Genomic DNA, 13,892 nt, shown 5'->3' with positions numbered 1-13,892 from the left:
AGTTCTCAGCGCCAGGAGTAACATCGCAGAGGGGAGGTAAGCGAGCTCTAAGGGAGCATCACCCAAGTGCGCCCTTTCCTCGAAACTCTACCCGGTTCCCGAGGAATCGGGGAGAGTTGTAGAGAAAGAAATGGAAAACTTTCCTCAGCAAAACCTTCGCTTAGATAATTCGTAGGATTCGTGAATGTTTCCAAAGCTTGGCGGTTCCCTCGGGGAGATACCAGGATAGTCCTCTAGGAGAATTAGGACGACGCTCCCCAAACACTGACAGCTCCTTCAGGTGGCTTAGAGGCCCCGCCCCTCCCGACCCAAGCTGCGGCCGATGATTGGCTAGCAGATACAGAGCAGCGGAAGCAGCTGGCGCTGGCCTGAGGGGGCGGACGCAGGCGCAGAGCGAGAGTGGGGAAGATGGCGGCGGTGGTGGAGGTGGAGGTTGGAGGTGCCGCCGGCGAACGGGTTTTGGAGGAGGTGAGAGGCCTGGGGCGACCTCCGGAGAGCCTGAGGAGCAATCCTCGGGGAAAGGCCCCCGGGAGGCGGGTGACTAGCATTGGGGAAAGAACAGGGCCTGAGGGAGTTACGGGGGGGGGCGGACCCTCGAAGGCTCCCAGGGACCAGCGAAGAGCTCCGAAGGCGCTGGGCCCGAGGGGTACCCTGACAGACGGGGGCGGGTCCTGAGGAGGGGCGACTAAAGGGGTCACTCGGGCGAGTGCATCCTGAGAAGAGAGGGCCGGGAAGCCGGACCCAGGAAGATCGTTAAGGGAAAAGCTGGGGAGGCAGGCGGACAGTGGGAGACTCAGTGCTGGTTTGGAAGTACAGAGGACCTGAGTTCGAATTCTCACTTTGCGACTAAGTATCGCTGTGACCTTGGTCAGTCAGGCAATTAGCAAGCACTTATTATACTCCTGCTGTTTGCCAGAAGCCGGCATAGGAAAACGAGACAGAGTCTGGCTTCGCGGAACTTTCATTTCCTGGACACTTCTCAGCTTGGGGCCCTTCTTTCCTTCTTTATGAAATGAGGGGGTTGAACCAGACGTGTCGGTTCCCTTTAGTGTCTCATATATGATTCTACAGTCAGACCTGGGAGATGGTGCAGAAGTTCCTAGTATGGAAGAGGAAGATTTTTGAAGAGGCAAGAGAGCTGGGGAGCTGGGGAAATGTGGGGAGGGAAATAGCCTTTTGAGCAAGGAGAAACTCACCGACCTGTCAGCGTCTGTGGAAATGTGTGATAGAATGGTGGGCCGTCACTAGGCAGGTAATAAGGGCACTTTGTTCACCGGAGATGGGCCTGGGACCTTAAGGAAAGAGGGGAGAGGAGCCTCTGGCCTAATGCACCAAGAGACTCACAGTGGGATCAAGGGATAGATGAAGCACTGGTAAGAACTGAGAAACGCATGCTTTTTGTCTTAGTGGAAATAGAAGACCCAGTTCCTCTGGTTTCTGCCAACTAACTTGCTCTATAAGCTTGGGCCAGTCTTTTTCCTACTTTGGACCTAAGTTCTCTTCTATAATGGTTATCTGTCACTGGAGCAATCCTACACACACTGACTGGCTGTCTGTAAAGAGTGTTTTAACTTGGGACTAGATGCCTTCAGAGGTTCCCTCTAGTTCTAGGATTCTGAGATTCTAATGCGAAGCATTGGGGATACAATGGAGAAATAGGGAGAAGAACCTTCAACTGGTGCTAAACAGAAAGTAGATTCTTATGTTTGGATCGGAAAGCATTCGGAGTAATGTATGGGGAACCTAGAAAAGTTTTGTCAGGCCGGGTTATGAAAAGATTTAAGTCCCATTATGTTAATGAATTATAATTTGTTCTGGAATGAATAGCGTTGTTGCATTATAACTTGCTAGGAGAGTTAAACCTGGGACCCAGTTTTTCATATAACTCTAGTCCCTTGAGATGAATCCAAGACATTTGGTTTTATATGCTGGGGAAAACAATCAAGGTATAATGTACATAAACTCAATATGAAAATGTGTTTAAAGCGCTTTAAAACCTTAAATATGAGCATAAGCTATTATTATTATAAACCATTAGTTAATTAGAAACTCTAGACTGGTAAAAACTTCTAACTTTGTCTCCGTTTCCTCATCTGTAAAATAAGCTTTAGAAAGGAAAGTGAGTGAGTGAGAATATAGGCTACTGTACTGTATTGAAAAAGAATCCAGCATTTGCATTTCAAAATCTTTAATCCGAAGAGGAAAGCATTCATTGCATCTGGCTTCAGAATCTTGAAACTGTAAAAAAAATTTTTGTTTGGACCCAGAGGACAGCTCTAGGAGCAGAAGGAGGAATTTGTCAAGAGATAGAATTAGGTTTAATGTCAAATTTCCTAACAAGTAAAGCTGGCAAAAAGTGTGGAAGACTTTTTCATAAGGTAGTGAGTTGCCAAATCACTGGAGGTCTTTAAGCAGAGACTGAGTGACCATAATATTGGGAGTGTTTTGGAGAAGATTCCTTCTCAGATATTGTTTGAACCAAATGATCTCAAGTTCCCTCCAATTCATAAAATCTCGGAACTTTTTAGAACCGGAAGGAACACTGAAGATCATTTCTATAAGTCCAGAAATGAAAAAAAAAAAACTTGTTGAAAGCCACAAGTGGCAGAGCAGTGACAAAAATCTAGGTCCAGTGTTCTCTCCCATTACCTTTGTAAATATACAATAATGCGCAATTAAAATGTTAGTTATTATCAGACTCTCCAACTGTGTTAGAGGAGGACATATAATGTATGCCTATAAAATTTTAGTTATTCAAAGAAAGACGAACCTGAAAGCTCTTTAGTAAAGAACAACTTGGCTGAGCAGTAGAACTGAGCATGTCTCTTAATAGTAGTATGCATTATTTTCCCCCTTTGGATTATCCTAAAACTTGGGAAATGGGCCTTTATCAATTAAGACCCTGTTGTATTAGTGAGATGATTAGAAGAAAAAACTGAGTGTTGAAAATTCTGATGATACTTAGAATCCTAGAATATCTGATCTGGGAAACTAATGTTTCCAAAGGCCTTTACTTGTATCATTCATCTCAGTTGTTGGTATAGAAAGGAACTTTAGAATATAGCATTAGATTGACTAGAATAAAGAGTGTCAGAGCCAGAAGAACCCTTAGAATGTAGAGTAGAATTGGGAGGAAGCTTGGACTATTATTTAATGGTGAAACTGAGAAAGATGTTTTCTTAAAGTCATACAAGGAGTTCTTGACAAAAATTAAGACTAGAACTCAGATCTTCTGATATCAAATCCAAGCTTTTTCTACTTTGTTATAACATCACTTGAGGAAATTGAATCTGTGCTGCAGTTTATATCCTAGGGCAAATTGTTAAAATTTGTGGAATTTCAGATTCTTTAAATTGTAGAATTTCCCTGTCCCATCAGACTTGCTGACTGCCAAGAGATACTTACTTAAAAAAAAAAAAAAAAAAAAAGGCTGGAGTCTTTGGTTTAAATTGGTTTGTTCCTGCCACACAGAGTTAAATTATTGGTCCTGGATTCTACTTGATGAAAGCCAAGGACTATATTTATTTTATTTGTTTGTTTGTTTTTTATTTTCTCCATTTAAAGACTATACTTAGTATTTGGTATTCTGGAGAGAAATCAGAAAGCATTCAAGTTAACAGACATTTATTAAGTCCTCACCTATATATAATATGCTGAGATAGGTACCCGGAATACAAATTAAAAAATGAAACAGCCTCTGCTTACAAGAAGCTTCTGTGAGAAGACCATGTAAACAGATAAGTAAATGCAAAATATACAAAGTAATTTTGAAGAGGCAAGGAGAGCACTAAGAGCTGGAGGAGTTAGGAAAGAGTTCTTATTAGATGTGGCACATGAACTACAAAAATATACAAAGTAATTTTGAGAAGTCTTGGAGAATCCTAAGAATCTGGGTAGTTGGAACAGTTCTCTTAGGTAAGGGCCCTTGAGCTGAGCATTAAAAGAGCTAGGAAACTGGAAAGATCAGGTGAAGAGGGAGAGCATTCCAAACAGAGGGGACAGTCTGAGCGAAGGCATAGAAATTGGAGAAGACATATCTTATTTGAGAAACATTAAGAAGGCAGTTTGGCTGGATTGTAAATGTGTGTTAGGAGAAGTATTGTATAATGCTGGAAAGGATAGATGCTTTAAAAAGTGGATTGGAGCCAGATTATGAAAGACTTCAAATGTCAAATAAGGAGTTTGTTTTTGATCCTAGAAGCACTGTTAGGCCAGAGATCTTTTTTTTTTTTTTTTAAGAGAAAGGGATAGATTTGAAAAGTGTTACGGAGGTAGAACCAGTTAATTTGGCAACTGCTTAAATATTGGAAAATGACTGGTACTGAAAGAATAATGATACCCTTAATAGAAGAAAGTTTTAATAGAAGTTTTAGAGGAAAAAAGTGAATTCTGTTTTGGACATGCTACGCTAGAGATAGCTATAGGAATCCAAATGGAAATATGAAGTAAAGCAGTTGATGATTCAAAACAGGAACTCTGGAGAAAGGTTAAGTCTTAAGAGTTATCTGCATAAAGATTAATAGATGAATACGATTTTAGTTTCTTTGTGCCAAAGAACAATTGTTTTTGTTCATCCATTGTTCTCCCAAGAAGACCCATGAGTTAGAGTTGTCTTGACTTGCAAGTGAATTGGATTTTAGTGTGACAGAGCTCTGCAGAGTTACTAGCCTCACTCTTCCCTTCCAGCAGCTGAGTCCAGTGAAAGAGTTTAGTGGCTATGCTAGGGATACAAATAAAGATGTGGGATTCCTGCTCTCCTGGAGCTTATATTCTATTTGAGTGAGACACCTATGTAGAGAAGTGGTAGCCAGGGAGGAAACTTTGAACTGGGGAATCCCATTGATTGTCAAACTGTTTCCAGAAGCAGTGATACTATTGATTTGATTACTTTTTCCAGAGCAAGGGGTAGAAAAGACTGAGAGATAGTTAGGATATGCACCTTGGTGGGGCAAGTGGCAGGATGTCTAGGTTGTATAATTAGACAGGATGTAAAACTTGTTAAAGATAGTAAATTAATGAGTTTGCAGTCTGTCTTGAGAGCTGAGGAAGTCATCAAAGAAGAGAATAGAAGATAATCCAAGTCAGAAAAAGCCCTGGGTACATCTTAAAAAGGCAGCAGGACTTGGCTGAAGATCCCATAAAGGTTCTTGAGAAGTATTCATATAGGTGGGTGAATCTAGAGAGAAGAGTTGTCAAGAAAATCTAGCATTTGTTATTTATAGAAATATTAGACCAGAAAGTTCTGCAAATATTGGTTCTGTTTTGTTGTTGTTACTTGAGTGATCCTGTGATAATCAGTTTATTGCCTGCCTACCAAATGCCTGTCAATACTTGTTTTAAAATCGATGTGTTAAAGTAATGCCTGGGATGAATCAAAATACATCAGCATTGTGCTAAATTCTAGCATTTTAAATACTTAGTATATGCTAAGCTAACTGCTATGCATGTAATACTGTAATACTAGAGAAACTGAGGGAAGATAGATAGAGGTTGGTTTTTAATCTTTAATTGTGAAGAGTTTAGCCAACCAAATGGAACTCATGTTTAAAAACCATTCAGTCCAAAGTGACTGGGGAACAGCATTTATATAGCAAAGCAAGTAGGTGATATAGCAGCAAAAAGAATGCAGTTAGGTCATCAGGTAGCTGTTATACAAAAAACTATATTTCTCACAGATTAAAGTAATAGCCAGATGCACATAATGATGGGAATGGGTTTGAGATGTATACAATAGTGGAAGTAACAATACATACTATGATGGGAAGAGGCTTAAGGGAACCTTCCAGAGTCAGTATTTTTGGGAAACCAATAACTGGCTTTACCTGTAGAAGCACCTCACAGGTGTGAAATCCAAATAAGCAGAACAGAAATAGGCAAGGTCACTCTATGGTCATGCTTGTCTCTTTGATCTAGTGTATGAGGCTAAGTTCAGGTTTTCATGAGAAACTTACAGGATCATTTTTGGTTCTGCAATACAAAGACAACAGTTGATCACAACCATTGTATCTCTCAGAGGAAGTCTATTACAACTATAAGTTGGTCATCAAGGGTTAGTAATTGGTTGAGTATGAATGCTGAGAGAGGGAAAGAGTAAAAAATGGTTTTTTAAAAAAAATTAATGTTTTTAGTTTCAAAATATATGCAAAGAGAGTTTTCAATATCCACTCTTGCAAAACTTTTGTCTTCTATATTTTTCTCCTTTGCTCTAGACAGCAAGCAGTCCAATATACGTTAAACATGTACAATTCTTCTAAACATATTTACACATTTATCATGCTACACAAGAAAAAACAGATAAAAGGTGGGGGGGAAATGAGAAAGAAAAAAGCAAGCAAACAACAACAACAAAGGTGAAAATATTACATTGTATTCCACATTTAGTCCCCTCTGAATAATCTTCTCTCTGGATACAAATGGCTTTCTCCATCACAAGTCTTGGAATTGGCTTGAATCACCTCATTGTTGAAAACAGTTGGTCATCACAAAATCTTGTTGCTCTGTACTTTGTTCTTTTGGTTCTACTCACTTGGCTTAGCATTAATTCATGTATGTCTCTCCAGGCTTTTCTGAAATCATTCTGTTGTTCTTATAGAACAGTAATAATCTATTACATTCTTATACCATAATTTGTTCAGCCATTTCCCAATTATTGGACCTCTGTTTAGTTTCCAGTTCCTTGTCACTACAAAAAGGACTACTACAAACATGGGTCCTTTTCCATTTTTATGACCTCTGGGATATAGACCCACTAGAGACACTGTTGGATCAAAGGGCATTCACAGTTTGATAGCCCTTTGGGCATAGTTCCAAATTGAAGAGTAAAAAGTTTTGAACATGGAACATGATGAATAGTAAATCCAGGAATTATGGTTGTTGAGACAGTGTAACTACTACAGGAACCATCACAATTTGTGTCACAAATTATTAAGTGCCGCTAGCTGTGAAATATCACTTTGCCTCTGTTTGTTAGAGGCAATACAAATTTCCTTTTCACCTCTTAGTGAATTGAAAAAAATCAATCAAGATTTGGAAAGCATTTTGTATTTTTATACTACATACTACATAAAAAATAATAGCCCCCATTTCTGAAGTCCTTTCCCACCTTACTCACAATAGGCCTGTGAGATTTTAATCTGAGTATTGTTATTCCTATTTGACAGATGTAGAAGATAAGGTATAAAATGTGGGAGGAACCTATCTACAATCCAACAGTTAATAAGTGGCAGAACCAGAACTTCAACTCATCTAGGTCTTCTAATTCTAAACCAATATTAAATAAAATACCTTCTATATTACATCAAAGCATAGAGAAAATATTAATTTTATTATTAATGCATGTATAGCTTTACTTTCACCATATAAATTCATAGGTTTGTTACATACTCTTGTTGCCATGTATTATGATCTCCTGGTTCTGCTCATTTCACTTAGCATCAGTTTATGTAAGTCTCTTCAGGCCTCTCTGAAATCATCTTGCTGGTTGTTTCTTACAGAACAATAATATTCCATAACATTCATATACCGTAACTTATTCAGCCATTCTCCAGCTGATGAACATCCATTTAGTTTCCAGTTTCTTGCCACTACAAAAAGGGCTGCCACAAACATTTTTGCACATGTGGGTCTCTTTCCCTTCTTTAAGATCTCTTTAGGATTTAAGCCCTGTGGAAACACTGCTGGATCAAAGGATATGCAGTTTGATAATTTTTTGAGCATAGTTCCAAATTATTCTCCAGAATGGTTGGATCCATTCATAATTCCACCAACAATGTATGAGTGTCCCAGCTTTCCCACATCCCCTCCAACATTCAGAATGAACCTAACTCTCAACTGGAAAAGGGGACACAAGGAGGGAGTGGTTACAGAGCCTCCTATATGCAACAGGATATTTCATCCTTACTGTATAGGAATAACTGAGGCTCAGGAAAAAGTGGTTTGCCTAAGTTCTCATTGTGAGTCAGTGAAAGAGTTAGGATCAAAACTTATTTTCTGACTTTCCAATCTAGAGCATTCTGCATTGAGAGACAGTCCACTGGAAGAAATGGACGTGGTAAGATTAGTTTATAGTTAGAGTAAAAGCAGAAGAATTACATTGATGTGATTTAGAAGAGCAATTTCTAGTTCCAAATGATGTGTTTGGGGTTTAGCACCAAATGATGAGATTGATGTAGATACCAAATGTTGGGGTGCAGTTGTGAGTAATTCACAATTTCCATTCTCTTTGGCAAAAGGTAGATTTATTTAGAAGTTAGAGACAAAATGAAGAGTTACAGTAGACACCAAGAATGGTAAAAAATTTGAAACAGAGTTGGGACAGCATATGGTTAACAAGGAAAGGGGTTTTAACAATTAATGATGGAAAAGATAAGTTCCCTAGTGGGGACTCACAGTTAACCAGGACAAAGGGATCACTCCATGAGGTTGGAGTATGCCCTTTGCTGGCAAGCTAAATCCTAAAAGGGATTTAGTACCCTAAAAGAGTTAGCATAAGAAGGAGAGAGACACTGTGGCATGGAGGAGAGGGGTGAGGAGAAAGACACTATGAGGTAAATCCCCAAAAGGGATTCAGCAAAGATGCTCTTCCTTGCTTTGCCTCAAGGGAGTAATTCTATCAGTACTTTAGTCTTTCTCTGTCAATCCTACCTCGTTACTAAGGACCTCATCAATAGCACCAGATAGAACCTGAGAAATAATTTAGTCCAATTCTCATTTTACTGGAGAGAAAACTGAATCTAGATAGGAGAGTGACTTTAGTCATGGAGCAAATTGAGTGTGGGGGTGTAACTACTAGAAGGGAAGGAGGAGTTTAAGAAAAAGGTACGTCTTAAACTTTGAGAAAAATGAACTGACTTGACATGAGGAAACTCAATCATCTGGAAGAGTGCCCACTCTTCTGGCAGGTGTGAAAACACATGGAAGCATGTATACTCTACTGGAAATAGCCCTATATAGCCAGCATTGGCTGGCTAGTCAAGATTGTATGTGAGAAGGCTTTTTACTCATTCTGGAACACAGCCAGTTCCCAACTGGGGAATTAAATGAGCTCTACTAACCCCTGTGCCAGGAAGAAATCTGCCCAACACTTAGACTAAATTCAATTCTGCCATTATTAAGTACTTGTTGTATGCAAGGTGCTGTGCTAGATTCCGGGGTTACAAAGACAACACCAAGAATTCCTACCTGTAAGATCTTAAATTTTGTTAGGCATGAAGGCCAAGTAATAAATATTACCACCTGGGAAAACCTTACCTGGGAAGAGTTTGAGCCTAGATAATAATAATGGATAACATTTACATAGCACTTAATATCTTATTATCTCATTTGGTCCTTTTTAACTCTGGGAAGTAGATGCTGTTATTATCCTGATTTTACAACTGAGGAAAATGAGGCAGATGGCAGTGAAGTGATTTTTCCCAGAGTTACACAGCATTTGAAGCTCAATTTGGACTCAGATTTTCTTATGCCAGGCTTAACTCTACTCATTGTACTCCCTTTATGTCTCATAAGGATTCTAGGTTTGGGGGCACTCCCAAAACTAAACCTCAAATGCTTCAAACAAGTCCCACCTCCATTATGAAGTTTTTCTTTATTCTCCTAGTGGTTAGTGTTTTCCTGTCTTCAAATTATCTTGTATTCTCTTGTGTGTAAAAAGTGAGTGGCTTCCTTCTGTGGAGGATTTTGAGGATTTCTTTGTATTGTATGACTAAACTCTAGCACTGGGCCTTTTGTTGGCACTCTCCAAGTCTGCAGCACCGTTATGAACTCACTGACACAGAGCTCTGTCCAATGAGGGAACAGAGAGAAGGCAAGTTTGACTAAATCAAACATGGTTGGTGGTAGTATTGAATAATATTCAAAAAGATTGAAAAGATAATATTGGAAACAGATTATACAAGGTTTAAAAGCCAAAGAAAGGGGTTTACATATCCTAGAGTACAGTGGTACCTCAGTATTCATTATTAATTAATTTCAGATGGCAAAAACTACAAGTATCAAAAGAATTTTTCCCATAATAAGGATATCTTCTGTCAGCATCTAGTTCTCCAAAGGGGCAAGTGGGGCTGCCAACTTCAGAGAAACAAGCCAGCCTTGCTGGGCACCTCCCTACGTGAGCCAAATCACTTTCTGAGAGGGACCATGACCTTTAAACTCTTTCCCTTATTCCACGTCATCCAAACTTCCTTGGCAGAAGGGCAGGGAAAGGGGAGTGCCTGGATGTGGAGGTGGAAGATATGGTCCCATGCACTCCACAGCCCAGGTATCTGGCCAGTGCTTGGAATTGCCAGGAATCCTAAATCCTCTGATATCGCTGGTGCCTTTACCTCTGCTCCCTCTGCTGCTGCTTTTGCTAGTACCGCTGCTCCTGCTGCTTCTCCTTCTGAGCACAATGACTGTGTGCCCATTCCAGTACTACTGTTGTATGAGCTGGGTGACTAAATGCTATAGTCACATTAAAAGGCACTGTCCTGCAATCTGCCTGTGATGGGAATAATCTCAACATCATGAGCTCTAACCTGCACACTACTACCTTTCCTGGGGAGAAGCTGTTTATAACAGGACAAGAGCAACAGAGGGTAATGGCAGGGGCTGGCCAATCTCTACAACTTGACCTCTTGCCTTGAGTACTAAGGAAGTGTCAAATGTTGAACATTTTTTCTCCTCAAAATGAATCAAATATCAAATTCTCTAAGTTTTGAGGTGGTCCCTTATCCAATAAACTACACTTACTCCCTATCATCTCCAGAATCAAATGTAAAATTCTTTTTTACATTTATTACCTGGCCCCTTCTTACATCTACTGTTTCCATTCAAATTCTTTGGTCCAACAAAACTGATCTCCTTACTGTTTCTTGAAGACTCCCAATTCTTGGGCATTTTTCCAGGCAGTTCTCCATTCTGGAACTCTATCCCTTCTCAGCTCTACTTCTTTACCTTCCCTAATCTCCTTCAAGTCACAATTAGAATCCCACCTTTTGTAAAAAAAAAAAAAAAAAAAAAAAAAAACAACCTTTCCCAGTCTCCCTTAATGTTGGTCCCTTCCCTGTATGATTACCTCCAGCTTATTCTGTATTATATATATATATATATATATATATATATATATATATATATATATGAATGATGTAGTCGATATATATAACATAGTTGTTTGCATATTGCCTCCCCTATTGAAAAGTAAGGCTAGATTTGTGGGGGACTTCTTTGTATCTTTTTTTTTTTCTTAATAGTATTTTTTTCCTCAAATACATGTAAGATAGTTTTAAACATTCACTTTTGTAAGACTTTGTGTTACAAATTTTTCTCTCTCTCTCCTTTACTTCTTCCTTCCCCAAGGCAGCAAGAAATCTCTTATAGGTTAAATATGTGCAATCCTTTTAAACATATCCATATTTGTCATATTGTGCAAGTAAAATCAGACCAAAAGGGGAAAAAACATGAGAAAGAAAAAGCAAACAAATAAAAAAGGTGAAAATACTATACTTTGATCCACATTCAGTCTTCATAGTTCTCACTAGAAGTGCATTGCATTTTCCATCCCAAGTTTGTTGGAATTGTCTTGAATCATCACATTGATGAAAAGAGTAAAGTCCATCATAATTGATTATAATATAATCTGGGTACAATGTTCTCTTCACTTTACTTAATATCTGTTCATGTAAGTTTCCAGGCTTTTCTGAAATCAGCCTTCTCATCATTTCCTACATAACAATAATATTACATTACATTTATCTACCATCACTTATCCAGCCATTCTCCAACTGATGGGCATCTACTCAATTTCCAGTTTCTTGCCTCTACAAAAAGGGCTACTACAAACATTTTTGCACATATGGGTCTTTTTCCCTCTTTTATGATTTCTTTGGGGCACAGGCCCGTTAATGACAACGTTGGATTGAAGAGTATTCACAGTTTTATACTCTGGACTTGTGTTTTAAGATCAATTTGATAACTGACTAGAGAGGAAACTAGAGGCAAGAATACAAACCAGTAGACTTTTGCCAAAGCTTAGCCATGAGGCTAAGTTGGTAACATTGTCAGAAAAAGGAGGAAAGAAGGAAGAGAAAAAGCATTTCTTAAACAATATGTGCCACTCTGCTCTACAAATTATTTAATCCTCACAACAACCCTGGGTTGTAGGTATTATTATTATCCCTACTTTACAGTTGAGGAAACTGAGGCAGACAGGTTAAGTGATTTGTCCAGGATCACACAAGTAGGAAGTATCTGAAACTGTATTTGAAGTCAGGTCTTCATTACTGCAGAGCAAGAGCTCTGTCAGTTGTGCTGTAGAGCTACCTGTAAGAAGGAAATATAGTGATAAACTAGGCATCTAGAAATTATAAAACTTGGCAACTGATTAGATATGAGAGGTGAGCAAAAGTAGGTAAGGATAGCACTTAAGGGGTGAGCCTGGATGACTGATGGTGGAATCCTTGACAATAATAAGGAAGCTAGAAAGAGAGCAGAGTTGGGTGGGAAAGTCAATGAATTCAGTTTTGGACATGTTAAGATATTTGTGAGACATCTAGTTCCACAACTCTGGAGTTGTGAGACAGGTGATAAGGAGAAAGATTAGTGATAGACAATAGATATGAGAATCATATACATAAAGATGATAGTTGGATTTGTAGGAGTTAGTAACATCACCAAGTGAAATGGTTTAGAAAGGGAAGGATAGAGCCTTGGAGGATAACCAGGATTAGCTGGATAAAGATCTAACAAAGAATATTGAGAAGGAACAATCTGACAGGTAGGAAGTGAGCTTAGAATCATGAAAACCTACAGAGAAAATCATATCAAGAAGAAAAGATTGATGGACAGTATCAGTGGTTCAAAGAGATCAGGAAAAATGAGTATTGAGAAAAGACCTTGGAAATTCAAAGATCATTAGTTACTTTGAAGGTAGTAGTTTCAGTTGAATTGCAGATTCTATAAACTATAAAAAGTTAAGAAATGGAATGTCTGTGGTAGCCAAGGGTCTTGAGGCGTTTAGTCACAAAGGGGTAGAGACACAGGATGACAGCTAGTAATAGGGAAATTAGGAAGAGTGGAAGAATTGGGAAGCCAGGTAGAGGGGAGGAGATAAAAGTTGTTTTGCATGTTAAGTTTAAGATGTTTCTGGGACATCTAGTTTATTATTATTTTTCTCCCTTTCATCCCTCTAGCTTCCCTAAGCAGACTATAATTAAGTACAGATATATCCATTCATACCCACGGACCTATACACATATACTTATATCTATATACATATACATAGAACTACATGTATATATACATATACGCAGACACTTATCCACATATATTTATCCACATTTCAACATGCATCTTAAAACAATATTAGTATGGTCGATGTATAGTGTAGATTTCCCTTGATTATATCTGGGACTTTGTTTAAGATCAATGATTATTGTTGTGACCCTGGATATCTTAGAATCGGCTGGAGTCAGGATAAGCAAAAGTCATTATTCTGGTCTTTTGGGGTCCCAGTCAGGGGATTAGATCTAGCAATCTCCACCTCTCTCTCCTTTGCCAAAAGAATGATCCTGCCTGTCCTACTCCACCCTCTCTTTTCCTTCTTTGTCCACACCCACCTATCCAGCACCGAATAGTTGGGGAGGGTCATTCTCCAAGCATATGTTAATAAAGAATTGGCCAATTGGTAATTAGCCTTAAGTGCTAGGTTAAGTGCATCTGCTCAATTCTAGCCCTTTACAGATTATCATGAGTACTTTTTCCCCCTAATAAATAGCTACTGGATTCTTGATTAGGTAATAACATATGGATTGAATGAACCTTAAAAGAGGAGAGATTATTGAGTAATGGTGGTAGTGAAATGGTGTGAAAAAAGAACAGATTTAAGATGAAAGTAGGTTTGTAACCAGTGGAGTCAG

The 13,892-nt window shown here is 38.9% G+C and overlaps 1 protein-coding gene across 2 annotated transcripts in view; it reads left to right on the top strand.

Moving 5' to 3' along the window:
• Positions 1 to 13,892, top strand: part of RNF121 (ring finger protein 121) — a 121,500-nt gene that overhangs the window by 24,555 nt on the left and 83,053 nt on the right. The window contains exon 1 of one of the 2 annotated variants that reach the window (XM_074304938.1): positions 378 to 468. The exons of the other annotated variant lie outside the window; for it this stretch is intronic. Within the exon in view, the coding sequence (XP_074161039.1) occupies positions 409 to 468 (60 nt within the window). The 5' untranslated portion in view covers positions 378 to 408. Of the gene's footprint in view, positions 1 to 377; positions 469 to 13,892 lie in introns of those variants that run through there. 2 annotated transcript variants of the gene reach the window in all.

Source organism: Sminthopsis crassicaudata, chromosome 3 (genome assembly GCF_048593235.1).
Source record: "Sminthopsis crassicaudata isolate SCR6 chromosome 3, ASM4859323v1, whole genome shotgun sequence".
Lineage (NCBI taxonomy): Eukaryota > Metazoa > Chordata > Mammalia > Dasyuromorphia > Dasyuridae > Sminthopsis > Sminthopsis crassicaudata.
This window is presented reverse-complemented; position numbering and strand designations above follow the sequence as displayed.